This window comes from Engystomops pustulosus, chromosome 1 (genome assembly GCF_040894005.1).
Source record: "Engystomops pustulosus chromosome 1, aEngPut4.maternal, whole genome shotgun sequence".
Taxonomy (NCBI): domain Eukaryota; kingdom Metazoa; phylum Chordata; class Amphibia; order Anura; family Leptodactylidae; genus Engystomops; species Engystomops pustulosus.
In genome coordinates, this window is record NC_092411.1 from 32014433 (window position 1) to 32031887 (window position 17455).

A 17455-nucleotide genomic window follows, 5' to 3' on the forward strand; every position below is an offset into this window, starting at 1 on the left:
ATGGAGACCCCCTGAGTAGACAATTATAGTACAGGTGGTCCCTGACTTAAGGACACCCGACTTACAGACTACCCCTAGTTACAGACGGACCCCTCTGATCACTGTGGTGAAGCTCTCTGGATGCTTTCTTTTAGTCCCAGGCTGTAAGGTGTCTGTAGCAAAGCTTTATTGATAATCCTTGTTCCCATTACTGCACAAAATTGTGAAAATCCAATTGTCACAGGGACAAAACAAAAATTCTGTCTGGAGCTACAATTATAAAATCTAGCAGTTCCGACTTGCATACAAATTCAACTTAAAGGACATCTATCACTAGATCAAGGGTTGTTAACCAAACACACTGACATACTGGTGTGTGCCCCCCTCTGACAGGATCTGCTCTTCTTTTAGCTTCTTATACCCTGGTTTTTAAGAAAAAAAGGGCTTAACAATTATGCAAATGAGCCCGTGGGGCTCCAGGCTCTATTAACACCTAAGGAGCCTAGAGCCCCTCAGGCTTACTTGCATAATTAAAAAAAAATTCTTAAAAACCATTGCATAAGAAGCTAAAAGAACAGCATATCCTGCCAGAGGGGGGCACACACCAGTATGTCTGTATGTTTGGTTTACAACCCTTGGTCTAGTGATAGATGTCCTTTAAGTGTTTTTTCCGTAAATAAGGAGGACAGAAGGACGAGCATTGAAGTTTGGGACATGGGTTAATCTTATAGTAGGTGTCCTGTGGATGGACAACTTCTAATGCTGAAGGAAGGACAACTGTGGTAGGGGGCTTAGCACCTTAACCTACCTATGGATCAACAGGGCTCATTATTTAACCCTGCAGTTACCTGTAAGAGGGGGGTTAATAGAAATGCAGTGCTATACTGAGGTTTGGTAATATTTCTACATATATATATTGCATTTTCCTATCTCATCTGAGTCCATCCCTTGTCCTTTGCAGGCAGCAGCAGAGCCTGTCTCCAGCCCATTGTCTGCTCACATGTGTTTTATTCCAAAGTCTTGTCTAATAATAGAACAGTATGAAGTAATATTGCCATTGATGTTCTTGAGGCTTGGGATTGGATAAGTATATAAACAGTAGGGGGTGGATTGATAGATCACATTTGTATTCCTGTCCTATCAATGTGCTATGATGCTCACCACGTCAGGCTGCCAGATTCCCAACCTCTTCCAGTCCCACCAAAGCATCTCAGAGGATCTGGAGGGAGAGAGCAGTGAGCCTGATCCTTGATCTTGTCAATCCTCCAGGGATCCTGGCACCAGGAGGATGCTCCGGCTAATCTAGGAGATCCAGGAGCTCATCTGGATGGCCACCCTGCGCCTGCCCTGCCTTGTGCTCATTCACATTGGGATATCCAGGGATGAGGATCTCCAGGCATTGCAGGGCTGACAACCCCTGATCCAGAGCTATGCAGCAAGACTCATCAAGGTTATACCTGCTCCTCCTCCTCTAAGAAATCCCAGTTCCTAAGGAGTTGGCACCCTACACCCTGCCCCCATCTCGCCTTGGCATTGCTTGGTGGATGTGTATGCATGACTTCTGCACCGAATGGGCGCAAAAATCGCCCCAGGTCACAGGGATCGATCTTCCAAATCGGCAGCAAATCGCTCCCCAGAGATCTTGATCGCAGGGGGAGCTCGGAGAGCGCCCTCAAGTCCCAGAGAACCCTGGACCACTGCAAGATGGTGGGTACCGAGGAGCACATCGTGCCAATTCTATTTCTAAGGGTTTTTTTTGCTTTAGTGCCACTCCCACCCGCCCCCCAGCTTGTCTATTCACATCACGTGCACATGCACTATTTTTAAAACTGCAGCAGCACCTATTGGAGATGACACCCTGGTCCCCATATAGCTCAGTGCCTCCTGCAGAGCATTGCACCCTGGGCACCATACAGCTGCAGAGCATTGCGCTGACTGCATGTCTCCACTATCCCCAGTGCATGTAGTGCATGAGTTATAGTGACCTGGGCTATAGGTCTCCTGTATAACCAGTCTATTTCTCTCTGCAGAGCATTTCACTGACTATAGGTACCCACTATCCCCAGTGCATGTAGTGCATGAGATACAGTGACCTGGGCTATATGTCTCCTTGGGAAACCAGTCTATCTCTCTCTGCAGAGCATTGCACTGACTATAGGTACCCACCATCCCCAGTACATGAGATACAGGTCTGTCTAAGTATGCAGAGCATTGCACTGACTATAGGTACCCACTATCCCCAGTGCATGTAGTGCATGAGATACAGTGACCTGGGCTATATGTCTCCTGTGTAACCAGTCTATCTCTCTCTGCAGAGCATTGCACTGACTATAGGTACGCACCATCCCCAGTGCTTGAGATACAGGTCTGTCTAAGTATGCAGAGCATTGCACCGACTATAGGTACCCACTATCCCCAGTGCATGAGATACAGGTTTGTCTAAGTATGCAGAGCATTGCACCGACTATAGGTACCCACTATCCCCAGTGCATGAGATACAGGTCTGTCTAAGTATGCAGAGCATTGCACTGACTATAGGTACCCACCATCCCCAGTGCATGTAGTGCATGAGATCCAGGTCTGTATATGTATGCAGAGCATTGCACTGACTATAGGTACCCACTATCCCCAGTGCATGAGATACAGGTCTGTCTAAGTATGCAGAGCATTACACAGACTATAGGTACCCACCATCCCCAGTGCATGTAGTGCATGAGATCCAGGTCTGTATATGTATGCAGAGCATTGCACTGACTATAGGTACCCACCATCCCCAGTTCATATAGTGCATGAGATACAGTGACCTGGGCTATATGTCTCCTGTGTAACCAGTCTACCTCTCTCTGCAGAGCATTGCACTGACTGTATGTCTCCACTATCCCCAGTGCATGTAGTTGCATGAGATACAGGTACCTGTCAATGTATGCAGAGCATTGCACTGACTATAGGTACCCACTACCCACAGTGCATGTAGTGCATGAGATACAGTAACCTGGGCTATATGCCTCTATCTCTCTATGCAGAGCATTGCACTGACTATAGGTACCCTATTCCTAGTGCACTGACTATAATTATCATAGTGCATCAGATACAGGTATCTAGCTATGTATGCAGAGCATTGCACTATAAGTCTCCACACTCCCCAATGTATAAGCCTCCAATGTTCATATTTATAAACACAGAGCATTGCACTGGCAAAATGCCTCCACTATGTGGACTACATATAGTGCATGATATACACTAAACTAAGCTATATGTCTCAACTATCTTCACTACACAATGTTATATATACACTAAACTAAGCAGAGCATTGCACTGGATATATGTATCAATTGTTATATGTAAAGCAGAGCATTGCACTAAGCTATACCTCTCCACTAACCCCAAACCACATGTAGCTTAGTGCATGAATGGTCGACATACAGAATATCACTCCCTGTCCATCTACAGTACAGTCCATGACTGGGATATATGCTGCAGATCATTGCACTAAAATATCTAATAATTACATGTTCTATGATTTCAGTGGGTTATACACAGCAGATCATTGCACCTGAGTTCTGATCTCAGTTCACAGTTACTTCAGTTAGGAATAAATTGAATAATCAGTTTAGGGTCCAATTGAGTTACATGCTGCAGAGTATTGCACTTCTATAGCAGATATCATGCCCAGTCCATGTAAATGCACAGAAAAGGACAATCCATATACAAGCAGAGCATTGCACTTCCCGCTCATGATTGGAATGGTTGCAACAGAGCATTGCACCCGGCTGTGTGTCTCAGGCACTATCTCTGGGTGTCTGCCGGTAACAGGCTGCAGTGTAACCACATCACACATCATCTCCTCCCTCCCTCCTGCTATGGCCACTTGCTGTAATCCAAGTGTGAACTAGACATTGTCCTGCTGCCTGCCCAGGTGTCTAATACAATGATCACATTACGCGCTCCCCAGTCCCCAGCACATTACAGCTGGATGTCACATCAGTCGCCTCTCTTATGGAACAAATATGCAATAATTTGGGACACATTAAAAAAAAACCCTTTAAAAAACCTTTAATTAGCTGTAAACTTTCCCCATCTCTGTTATATTTAGATACATTTGTTACTCTTTATAGAAACATTCCATCCTGTTGTATAAATATTTCCCAGGCTCCGCTCTTTAATCCTCACTGCATGGATATTATTAGATGTCCCCCCCCCCCCCCAAAAAAAAAATTACCATTCGTTTTCTTGCTAAAATTTTCATAATCACGCAGGATCCAGACCACTTCTATAAAGCTGCTGCCCAAAGGGTTAAAAATGGGAAAATGGAGCCTTACAACATCAAAGGCCGCCTTAAAGGGGCATAGAAGTATTTTTTTTTTCATCCTATGTGAGGAGCCGCTTATTATTATGTATATGAACTCATTTTCCGGTCTGTGTAGAGGACACCTGGCTGCATTCACCTCTTTGTCTAGTCTTCACATTAGGTGGGGAGAGGGTAGTTGTCCTCATATGCACCTAGCACTGCCATCATTTCATATCCTGGTAATAACTGCTACGATACGGGCCACAGGGACATGGAAAATACTCCTTTGTGATATAACAAGTGACACTACATGGTTATTTATGAAGTATATTTATATATAATGACTTCTAGTATCATGTATGACAGTGAGAATCATGTTTCTGATGGAGATCATGTATATTTTCTAGCTTGTCCAGGATTTCAACACCCAGGTGGCATTGTACCGTGAATTAGTCATATCCATCGGGGACGTGTCAGTAAGCTGTCCCTCCCTGCGGGCAGAAATGCAGAAAACTCGAACCAAAGGCTGTGAGATGGCTCTCCAGGCACACCAAAAACTCTCAGCAATCTCCGGGTAGGATATATGGTTTCTATAATTCATAACCAAGCGGCGTTTTTCGTTTTGTTAGTTATGTGTGTGGAGGAGGATTGCTCAGAGGTCTTTACAAGGACATCAAGCTGTTATCATGTATCTTGTAGCTTCCATCCTTTTATGGCTCCCAGATCCGGGTAAAATGTTCTGATCTTAGAACATTAGACATTAAGATTGACCTTGTAGCAAATTAAATATATGACAACCTCACGTGACCTATAGGTGGTAGGTCCCTTAGGGTGTCTACATGTCCTGGGGGTTACTTGGTCTATACATCCTGAATATTTATATCATACCCCACATCCCAAGTGATCCCTAATTAATGGTATATTATGGGCCAATCTAATACCAGATTGAAATGATTGATTCCTAATGGCTGCATTTTGATGCTCTAATTGCCGCCACCATATAGAAGGTGGAATCTATTACAACACATAGGGGCACATTTACTTACCCGACTGAGTTGCGATCCCTGTAGATTCTGCGGCCGATATCCTGCATGTGTCGCTTCCCCGCTCAGGTCCGCCGGAGTTCACCTTCTACTTCCCGGTGCATGTAAGTGCTTGGCTTGCGACACGAATTTAAATGTTACATTCCGCGCTCAGTCCAGATCCATCAGATCGTCTGACAGCCACGCCCCCCGATTTGCGTCGCGTAAAAGCCTTCGTGATTGCGACACAATCTGATCGCGTATTACACAATCCCCAGCGTGATCCCTGAATAGTCGGGAAACCCAACGGAAATGTGGCCGCAGGACCCTTAGTAAATAAGCCCCATAGAGTTACAATGAAACAGAAGTGAACTGAACGTTCTAGTTGTATCTTGTTACTGTGCCGTTGATGGTAAATATGGACGTACAATGTTACTGTCTCTTTGATACATTTGTAAGCAGAATTTTTTGTTGACTGGTCTCATTTTATGTCTAGACTGCAACTGATATATCAAGAAATACAGCCCAACCAACCCATCTGTTTCAACAATGCTATCAAGAAAGCAAGTAATAAAAAATATCATTTGGCTTTAAATAGCTGGAAAAAAATATGTGTTAGTAACATTAGTGTTTTTCCTATAATCAGCTACATTTTTCCTCTGTTGTCTCCTGCACCTGGTTTGCAGGAAAGGACAGGGCATCCATCATTGCTCCTCATGCATAGGCAGTTTTAGGCCAGGCTATAGGTGTATAGGATATGACAAGTCCCATCCATATACTACAAAAAAAAAACCTGCGGCAGAAACTTGGTTTAGAATTTTTTGGCATGCAAAGGTTGAGTCCTGCTCGCTGCCGCGGCAAAAAGTGGACTGAAACCTGCATTTTTTGGTTGTTCAGAATTACGGCAAAGATATCCATTGTGAAAATCTTGATGTGATACCTCCCTTTGTGTCCCCGGCGTTAAAGGGATTGTACCAACTAATTACCTTATCTACTATCCACATGATGATCCGTGAGGATCTGAAAGTTGGGTACCCCAACCATCATGAGAATGAGACCCCCACTGTCCAGAGAAAGGGTCCTCACTATTGGGTGGAGAATGCACCTGTGGATAGGGGATAACTTAAAGAGAACCTGTCACCAGGTTGTACCCCACTAAACTATCAATGCCCTCAGGTAGGGGATGAAATGTCCTTTCTAGAATTTGCTCTTTTATGTGAAATCTCGACCAACTACCTATAAAAAAAATCTCCTATAAAGTCAGGCAAATATGACTCCATTTTCACATGAGATGAGTCAAGTTTAGTGGTCAGCTCAGAAGCCCCTACCTTTGGTTCTATAAGATACATGCTGTGTCATATTATGGCTTTCTGAGCTATAAAACTAGTGATGCAGGCAGCTAAAGACATAGGGGCTCATTTACTAAGGGTCCGAATTGCTCACTTTCGTGCGCTGAAAGATTAGATTTGTATCTTTAATATGACAAAAAAAGCATGTTTCTAGGTACTATAGAGCCAAAGATAGTGGCCTTCCACTCACAACCACTAAACTTGACTCATCTCATGTGAAAATTAGGTTAGAAGAGTCATATTTTCCAGACTTTGGAAGAGATTTTTTTCATTGGTAAACACGGGAGATTTCGCATAAAAGAGGTAATTCTAGAAAGGACATTTTATCCCCTACCTGAGGGGGCTATTATTTTAGTGGGGTAAAACCTGGTGACAGATTCTCTTTAAATAGTTGGTATAACCCCTCCAAAGTAGTTTTGCCTGTCTGATTTCAATAGGCTTTCCTGCTCTGAATAAGCATAAAAAAATTCCTATGGGAATATATCCCTATATAAAAATAGCTAGATTTACCAAATTGGCTAAACTTTTTGCATAGTTTGATCAAGGTGATCACAAAGGGCTAATAACAGGTGCATGCAGAATGTACATACCCCGTATTTTATAGGTGTCATGGTAATAGGGAGAAATAATGTCGGATCACTGAGGGCCCAAACACTGGCACCAGTAGTGGATTATAAAATAGGTGATTTGGCCCGAGGCCCAAGTCTTCTAGGAGGCCCATGACCACCCAAACCACCCACCAACATTTATACTGAGAAGGACCTTCACCCATGAAATCCTCATACATCTGTCCCTGCTCTCAATACAAGAGCCATTTCAGGACCTTTGAAGGGCCCATGGTGGTCTTTATCCACCCCTGACTTATCAAAACCATTTTGATAACATGTGAAATACAGGACAAGCTATTCAATTACGTCTAGAATGAATAGAGTCTTGGTCATGCATCTACACTGGAAGTTAAATTCACCTACAGAATACTGAGGACTTTTGTCCCATACGTGGGACTCCCGGTGACCTGGCACTAACTGCACCCACTATAATATGTTTAGGGGATTATTGTATTTTAGTGTTACAACCACTTTAACATCAAGATCTACTGGCTAAAGTTCGGTGCTCCTCTTTTGTGGGGGAGCAGGGACTCCTTGTATCGTGCAGCACTATAATGCTTGGACTCCCATCCTCTGCACTATGGTCGCTCTGTGAAATCCCGCCAGAGTACGGTATGTTTTTCAGGACCGACCACTGGCCATATGGCTTGCTCTGGCTTTGATAATTCTCCAAATTCCTCTATACACCTGTATATACAAACTTTCGGGTAATAGTTAATACCTGCACTGGTTCCATGAAAAAATAAATTGTTGCTAGTATTTTTGTGTGTAATTTGTTTCTGAGCTGTACGCCCGCAAAAATGGTACACGTGTCGTCCGTAAGTCATGTGTTTTTGTGGCAAATAAAACTGAATGATATCAGTTGCTGATCACAAGCCCTTCTAGGGTCACATGATTGAGTTAAATCTGATCTGCAAATATGGACAGCACACAGATGAGGTGTCATCCATGTGGATTTGTATTTTTAACTGGGTAGGATCAGACTGCAGACACGGGAAGGAAAATGACCTACTCTGCGTTTTCTACAGCCTCAACATAGATCTGTGAAAAACACATGGGTCCATTTGAATTAACCAGCATATGATGGTAACCTCACCGTCTGTCACGCACCAGATATATTGAGAGTCTCTGTGTGGTGGGGCAGTTCTACATCAGGCCCTGGTGCATGTTATACGTGGTAAGCAAGCCCACTCCACCCCCAGTATGTCCCCCTTTACACCCAATTGGTGTGGAGGTGTCATAAGGGGGGAAGAAGTCAAAATTCCTGTCCGCGTGCCAGCAGTTGCGACTATTTCAGGTCTTGTACATGAAGGCTCATTCACACAATTGTAAAGGTCTTTTTTCCCCATAAATAAGCCATTAACAGCTAAATGATGAACAGATCCTGTTATAGGGGGCATACAGTGTGTTAGTATACTGCATATACTCAAGTATAAGCTGACCCGAATATAAGCTAAGGCTCCTACTTTTACAAAAAACTGGGAAATTCTATTGACTCAAGTAGAAGCCTAGGGTGGGAAATGCATTGGTCACAGCCTCCCCGCAGTATATAGCTATTCAGCCATTTGCCCCCAGTATACACCCAAACCCAGTATATAGCTATTCAGCCAATTGCCCCCAGTATACACCCAACCCCAGTATATAGCTATTCAGCCCTTTGCCCACAGTATACAGCCAGCCCCAGTTTTCTCCCATTATACAGCCAGCCCCAGTTTGCCCCCAGAATACAGCCAGCCCCAGTTTGCCCCCAGAATACAGCCAGCCCCAGTTTGCCCTCACTAAACAGCCAACCCCTGTTTGCCCCCAGTATACAGCCAGCCCCAGTTTGCCTCCTGTGTACAGCCAGCCCCAGTTTGTGCTCAGTATACAGCCAGCCCCAGTTTGCCCCCAGTATACAGCCAGCCCCAGTTTGCCTCCTGTGTTCAGCCAGCCCCAGTTTACCCCCAGTATACAGCCAGCCCCAGTTTGCCCCCAGTATACAGCCAGCCCCAGTTTTCGCCCAGTATACAGCCAGCCACAACTTGCCCCTAGTATACAGCCAGCCCCAGTTTGCCCCCAGTATAAAACCAGCCCCAGTTTGCTCCCCGTATACAGCCAGCCCCAGTTTGCCTCCCGTATACAGCCAGCCCCAGTTTGCCTCCCATATATAGCCAGCCCCAGTTTGCCTCTCATATATAGCCAGCCCCAGTTTGCCCCAGTATACAGCCAGCTCCAGTTTGCCTCCCGTATACAGCCAGCCCCAGTTTGTGCTCAGTATACAGCCAGCCCCAATTTGCCCCCAGTATACAGCCAGCCCCAGTTTGCGCCCAGTATACAGCCAGCCACAATTTGCCCCTAGTATACAGCCAACCCCAGTTTGCCCCCAGTATAAAGCCAGCCCCAGTTTTCTCCCTGTATACAGCCAGCCCCAGTTTGCTCCCTGTATACAGCCAGACCCAGTTTGCTTCCCGTATACAGCAAGCACCAGTTTTCCCCCAGTATACAGCCAGCCACAATTTGCCCCCAGTATACAGCCAGTCACAATTTGCCCCCAGTATACAGCCAGCCCCAGTTTGCCCCCAGTATACAGCCGGCCACAGTTTGCGCTCAGTATACAGCCAGCCACAATTTGCCCCTAGTATACAGCCAGCCCCAGTTTGCCCCCAGTATACAGCCAGCCCCAGTTTGCTCCCTGTGTACAGCCAACCCCAGTTTGCTCCCTGTATACAGCCAGCCCCAGTTTGCTCCAGTATACAGCAAGCTCCAGTTTGCCCCTAGTATACAGCCAGCCACTATTTGCCCCCAGTATACAGCCAGCACCAGTTAGCCCAATTCATAAAAAAAGAAAGTCAGATCCTGTAACTTTGCACGAACCTGCTGCTGTGGACGGATGGAAGAGAAGGCCTGCGGGGGCGGAAAGGTGAGTTACAAATTTTCTTGTTTTTTGGACAGTATAAGCGTTATTTTGTGCTGAAAATCTCGGCTTATACTCAGTATTTGGATTAAAACCACTTAATCCGAATTAATCCATGGTCGATTTTCTGTAAGGTGTCTTTGCCCACTCAGTACCTACTCTATAACATTAGTGCATCCTCCTGGAAGTAAGGCAGAGGCAGGCTTCTTGTGGGCTCCACCAATATTTATGTCAGGAAATAGCATGAAAGTCATTAGACGCTAATGATATCATTGAAATGAAGCCTATAACTAGATTTTCCTAATTGAATGTCACTCCCTAAGTATTCGCCTCCGGTCTATAGAAGGTGCTTCATTTTTCTACAAAAATAGATTAGAGGGGAAAATAATTCAGCAGCGCTTGAACCATTTGTATAATTCACATGTTTTACAACTTGATTTTTATTTCCTGTAAAAACATTAAGGCAAGACGAAAATGCATGGGATAAATTGAAAAAACGGAAAAGGTTATAAACAGAAAATGAAAGTAATTATAGAAGTAAAAAAGATACAAAAATACAAGATACTGAAATGAGAATACCGGAAGTTGTATCCATAAAGGAATACAACCATGAAGCTTCCAGAACTCATCCAAGCCTTCATCCTTTCTTGCTGTGTTCTCCATCCTTCCATCTTCTGTGCCCAGCAATTAAGATGGACTCTTGATGTATTAGTCGCAAGGCCTCTGGGCAAAACAACACCAGGCCCGACTTTGTACAAAGGACACAGACACGTGGGAGGGACCATTCCGCTAGCAGCCGCGCCACTCTACTCCTCCTCCACATAGAGCAATAATATCAGAGTGTGCAAGAATTTGTGATTATCTCAGTGCTTCTACAGCAGATTTGGTATGTGCTGTGTTTATCCGAGGACTGTGACACTTTTATCTGGATTCTGTGAATGCATTATTTGTCTTGGCGCTATGCATCACTATTGCCTCAATTCTGTGCATACAATGTGGGCCAGATTTATCATTAGTGCAGAGTGCGCCAGATTGTTAAAGACTTCAATAATCTGGCGCACCCTTCACGCAGGAAAAATAATAATAACACATTGCCAAGTCTTTCGAAAGCCTTATGCATACGTATGCTCGCCCTGGGCGTTGCATACGGCCAGGTGTAGGAGGGAGGGGGGCGGATAAGCACTCCTCACCCCTTCCCTCTCCATTAAAAGGTGTACTATGGCAAAATATAGCAAGGCAGCTACCCGGCTTGGTCACAGTGTGGTGGGACAATGGGCCGCATTTGTAAAGTGTTTGTGCCAGTTTTCTATCTGACTTTGTACTGAAAATAACATGCAAACTGCTTACACATGTACTTCTAAAGTGTCAACGTCAGTTTTGTGTCTGACAAGACAGAAAAATGTGCACCCTGGACTTTCCCTTAATTCACGATTTGAGGGGAAAAGAATATGTATGTTGAATGTCAGCGTTTGATCCGTTTATTTTCGGAAGAGAGAAACTGCCACCAGAGAAGTAATCTAGAAGATTTAAAAACACATTCAAGCTCAATTGAGCAAAGTGTACGTGTATATGTGGGGGGTAGCTGTTGGACATTTGGAGAACACCCATTATGGGCAGATTAATAAGTAAGGGAATGTCCAGAGCATTTATCCCCTTTGATAACTCTTGCACCACAAAGTATACTAGTCAGTAAAGTCTCACTGTTAACCAAGCAAGAGCGTAGTTTTATGTGTTGTATCTCTTCGGCACCAGATTGGCCTAAATGTAGGAGCCTCCACTCATGCATTAGTTGGCAGCAAGTCCCTAGTCCCTGGGGCACACGAGATGAAAGCCGGAACCACTAGCCAACAGATATCCAGCATGACAGGTTAATCCTCCGACTCCTGATGTACTAGAGTTTACCAGATTAAAATATTTCTCAATAAGCATTTTACAGTTTATTTCCAACTTTCCCAAGAGGACGGGAAAGAACAACAAAGTGGAAATTCATGCCGCGAGTGTGTTTGTATAGAGGAAGCCGCTGAAATATTTATGAGCGTTCATGTAATTGTAGTGCACGGGATTAACAATATCAAAGCTGATGTCATTGAAGAATGATTTCCCATGACTTGAGGTCACATTATAGTGCGTGTTCTTTGTGCATCATATGTGCAGTCATATCATTATCCGTCTCATACTGTATATCATGGAGCCGGGTTCTGGATATCCAAACTGATGAATATTCAGGCTTTGTTATTAGGGACAATTACTGTCCTGGGGATTCCAGCTCTCATTGGATGTGAATGAATAGGTATATGAATACTCCTGTATATAGTGCATATAAAGATCCTTTAAAGGACACTGTCACCATCTTCTTCACCACTAAACTACCAGCCCCCTCAGGTAGGGCATGAGATGTCCTCTCTAGAATACCCTCTTCAGGGGTGTAACTACAGTAGTAGCAGTAGCAGGGGGCCCCGTCATCCGACCTGACACAAAAGAATGGAGGTTGTGCACCATTATATATATTATGCTGCGCATTGTGCCTCATAATATGTATAGAACTGTATAATATATGTGATGTATATGCTGTATATGTGTTTGTATCTGTTATGTTTATGTGCTTTATGTGTATATATACTGTATATGTGTGTATATATGCTGTACGGCTGTATATGGCACTGTATGGGGGAGATTTATCCTAAGTTTCTGAGGTAAAACTGTTCAAATTACCCATGGAAACCAATCAGAGCTCAGCTTTCATTTTATGAAGAGCTGTGGCAAAATCAAAGCTGAGCTCTGATTGGTTTTCCCGGGTAGACACAGACACTTGTGATAAAACTCCTTCTATGTGTGTATATGTGATGTGTATATGCTCTATATGTGTGTGAGTGTATAAGTGTGTGTTTGATTGCGGAACTGTATGTTTTTATATAGGTATAGAAATGTGTGTGTACAGGTGAGTGTAATGTGTATATTTTTAGAAGGGGGCCCCATTCAGAAGTCTGCAATGGGGCCCTGTCTCTTCTAGTAACTTACCTTTTTTATCTAAAAAAAATCACCTGTTTACTTTTCAAAACATCTCCTCTGTTGTCATATGCAAATGCAAGCTAAGAAGAGTCGTGTTTTGCATCAGATGAGTCACTGAAGGGGGAGCATATCTTCAGATGCCCTCTATAGCACCTAGGACCATGCTTATGGTATCATTCTAGAGATGAGAATGAGGTACCAGAAGGATTCTGTGACATTGGGGCACATTTACTCACCAGTCCAACTGAGTTCACCGTGCATTGTCCGACAATAATGCCCTGTGCCGCGATTCACTAAGATCGTGGATGTGTCGCTTCCCCGCTCAGGTCCGACAGAGAGATCACCTTCTTCTTCCTGGTGCATGTAAGTGCATTGTCTTGCAACACAATTTGAATCTTAAATCCCACGCTCAGTCCCAATCAGACGGATCGTCCGATGGCGCCCCCCCCCCCCCCCAAATTTGTAGCATGGAAGCCAGCGCAGCTGCGCCAAAAACCGTGTGGGACACAATACCAGCGCAGACCCCTGTTAAATTTCACAACCGTGCAAAACCCGAAAACATTAGAAAGTCCGACGAAAGTGCAGCACGCGGACCCTTAGTAAATAAGCCCCATAGTGGCACAGAGTGATGTCCTACATGTGACTTTGTGTGGCTAAGCAATGGTTGAAATATGATTTCAAGGGGTTCTTTGTGGCTTGTCTAAAGGCTTGACATAGAATTAGAAGAAATTAGGGTCATTACCTTACTCCTGGCCTGGGACCCCATGTTGACTTAAATTTATCAGCCCCACAGTTCCCCATTTTCTCCTGCCCTATGAAGTAGGGTAAGATCTAACCATTTTATGTGTCAACATTTCTGTCCCCACTGTAAAAGAAAATGCAGTTTCACTAACCCATCAACTTCCAGGATTACCAAATTTGTGCTCATTTAAATGGAGTGTATGAACAGCTTTGACCATACAAACATGACCATTCCTCTGCAGCTCTAAGTTTGACCATACAAAGATGTAGACAGTTTTAGGTAGCTGTCCTGAAGGTCTGTGTAGACATACCTTTATGTGTGTGCAATAAGTAGCAGCAGGACTGTGAATAGAACATTTATATCATGGATTGGAACACTGAGGGAGTCTTCTCATACTGTTGCGTTTTTTAATCACTCCATTCAATCAAAACTCCAGTTCCTTCCTCTGCTTTAATATCTAACCAGAAACCTGCTACAGCTCTTACTCAGAGTAGTAGGGAAGGGATGTGCTTTGTTTCGTGAAGAGATCTCACAAACCGCTGCACCAGAGTGCTCCAAGGGCAGCTACAATCCTGGAATATTAATACATTTTTCACAATCGTGCTTCTAACAGCACACACTAAGGAATGCTTATACAGATCTCCATGGCCAATACCTAACACTGCCTGCAGCTCTGTATGGTCAAAACTGCTGACAGATTCTCTTTAAGATCTGTATTCTGTAGCACTGCTTCCCGCTACCAGTAGCGCTGACTGACAGCTCTACACTCTATTCTAGTTCGGTTCTTCAGATTTATACAACTTTTTCATGTACCAGTTCAAAGAACTTTTTGAGTTTCTTATCATAAAATTGAGATTAAAATTGAGAATTTACATAAGTTTGATTTTATTTTTAGGACTCGTCAGACATTTTTCACATTGTATATACATTTTTCTTTGGAATGATAAAAAATCCTGCTGCTTTATTATTCTATGCTCATTCCTCTGCAGCTCGATAAATCAGGGATGAATAAAGTAATGTAGAATTATGGTGCCGGGAAAGAAAATCTGGCAGATAGAAGGATACTTGAAGTGTCCGGGGAGGATGCATTGACCTAAGTGCAAATGATACGGTGCCAGCGGCAAGTGTTTCCATGCATTAGCGCCCTGACTACTGGAGTTTATCCAGACAAGATATAAATGATATTAATTTAGATATATGTCCTTACCTGCACTCATGCAGTATATAGTCTACAGACTTCCCGAACCCCAACTATGGCAGTCAGAATAACTCTCTGGAACAAAATCTTTTACTCCCATAACATGTGACATTTTTGCTCTCTATGCTCTATGCTCCATCTATGTGCACAAAGTATCAGGTTTAACAAGCTCCAGCAGCAGGGAGTTCCGTAGTCTCACTGCTCTTACAGTACAGAATCCCCGCCTATGGTGATGGTAGAACTGTCTCTCCTCTAGGTGTAGAGGATGCCCCCTGTCTATGGTGATGGTAGAACCACCTCTCCTCTAGGTGTAGAGGATGCCCCCTGTCTATGGTGATGGTAGAACCACCTCTCCTCTAGGTGTAGAGGATGCCCCCTGTCTATGGGGATGGTAGAACCACCTCTCCTCTAGGTGTAGAGGATGCCCCCTGTCTATGGTGATGGTAGAACTGTCTCTCCTCTAGGTGTAGAGGATGCCCCTGTCTATGGTGATGGGAGAACCACCTCTCCTCTAGGTGTAGAGGATGCCCCTGTCTATGGTGATGGGAGAACCACCTCTCCTCTAGGTGTAGAGGATGCCCCTGTCTATGCCCCCATCCTCTAGGTGTAGAGGATGCCCCCTGTCTATGGTGATGGTAGGACTGTCTCTCCTCTAGGTGTAGAGGATGCCCCTATCTATGGTGATGGTAGAACCGCCTAACCTCTAGGTGTAGAGGATGCCCCCTGTCTATGGTAATGGTACAACCACCTCTCCTCTAGGTGTAGAGGATGCCCCTGTCTATGGTGATGGTAGAACCGCATCTTCTCTAGGTGTAGAGGATGCCCCCTGTCTATGGTGATGGTAGAACCATCTCTCCTCTAGGTGTAGAGGATGCCCCCTGTCCATGGGGATGGTAGAACCACCTCTCCTCTAGGTGTAGAGGATGCCCCCTGTCTATGGTGATGGTAGAATCGCCTCTCCTCTAGGTGTAGAGGATGCCCCCTGTCTATGGTGATGGTAGAACTGTCTCTCCTCTAGGTGTAGAGGATGCCCCTGTCTATGGTGATGGGAGAACCACCTCTCCTCTAGGTGTAGAGGATGCCCCCTGTCTATGGTGATGGTAGGACTGTCTCTCCTCTAGGTGTAGAGGATGCCCCTATCTATGGTGATGGTAGAACCGCCTAACCTCTAGGTGTAGAGGATGCCCCTGTCTATGGTAATGGTACAACCACCTCTCCTCTAGGTGTAGAGGATGCCCCTGTCTATGGTGATGGTAGAACCGCATCTTCTCTAGGTGTAGAGGATGCCCCCTGTCTATGGTGATGGTAGAACCACCTCTTCTCTAGGTGTAGAGGATGCCCCCTGTCTATGGTGATGGTAGAATCTCCTCTCCTCTAGGTGTAGAGGATGCCCCTTGCCTATGGTGATGGTAGAACCTCCTCTCCTCTAGGTGTAGAGGATCCCCCTATCTATGGTGATGGTAGAACCTCCTCTCCTCTAGGTGTAGAGGATGTCCCCTGTCTATGGTGATGGTAGAACCTCCTCTCCTCTAGGTGTAGAGGATGCCCCCTGTCTATGGTGATGGTAGAAACACCTCTCCTCTAGGTGTAGAGGATGCCCCTTGCCTATGGTGATGGTAGAACCTCCTCTCCTCTAGGTGTAGAGGATCCCCCTATCTATGGTGATGGTAGAACCTCCTCTCCTCTAGGTGTAGAGGATGTCCCCTGTCTATGGTGATGGTAGAACCTCCTCTCCTCTAGGTGTAGAGGATGCCCCCTGTCTATGGTGATGGTAGAAACACCTCTCCTCTAGGTGTAGAGGATGCCCCCTGTCTATGGTGATGGTAGAACCTCCTCTCCTCTAGGTGTAGAGGATGCCCCTGTCTATGGTGATGGTAGAACCTCCTCTCCTCTAGGTGTAGAGGATGCCTCTGTCTATGGTGATGATAGAACCTCCTCTCCTCTAGGTGTAGAAGATGCCTCCTGTCTATGGTGATGGTAGAACCGCTTCTCCTCTAGGTGTAGAGGATGACCCCTGTCTATGGTGATGGTAGAACCTCCTCTCCTCTAGGTGTAGAGGATGCCCCCTGTCTATGGTGATGGTAGGACTGTATCTCCTCTAGGTGTAGAGGATGTCCCCTGTCTATGGTGAAGGAAGAACCAACTTTCCTCTAGATGTAGAGGTTTTCTATGATCCCTATGCTTCCCATTCAGTTAACTATACATTGTAGTAAGTTTAAGATATCATATTAAACTTGTATCCTGAAAGATTCCTCAACAAAATGAAGATGTGGTCCAACAGCAAATTCATGTTTTTAAATGCTATAAACTTAAATGTCGGATTTGTAGGGGTTCCAACCTCTGGTACTACCGATCATAACTAGTACG

General features: G+C 44.7%; 1 protein-coding gene across 4 annotated transcripts in view; it reads left to right on the forward strand.

The window, feature by feature from the left end:
- The first annotated feature begins 1136 nt into the window (after positions 1 to 1136).
- The window catches only part of RGS7BP (regulator of G protein signaling 7 binding protein), a 76316-nt gene continuing 59997 nt past the window's right edge, over positions 1137 to 17455 (forward strand). Inside the window, exons 1-2 of one of the 4 annotated variants that reach the window (XM_072137123.1) lie at positions 1137 to 1686; positions 4675 to 4841. In XM_072137123.1, the coding sequence (XP_071993224.1) occupies positions 1534 to 1686; positions 4675 to 4841 (320 nt within the window). In that variant the 5' untranslated portion in view covers positions 1137 to 1533. Of the gene's footprint in view, positions 1687 to 4674; positions 4842 to 5785; positions 5857 to 17455 lie in introns of those variants that run through there. The other 3 variants (XM_072137097.1, XM_072137089.1, XM_072137106.1) reach the window with 3 other exon arrangements.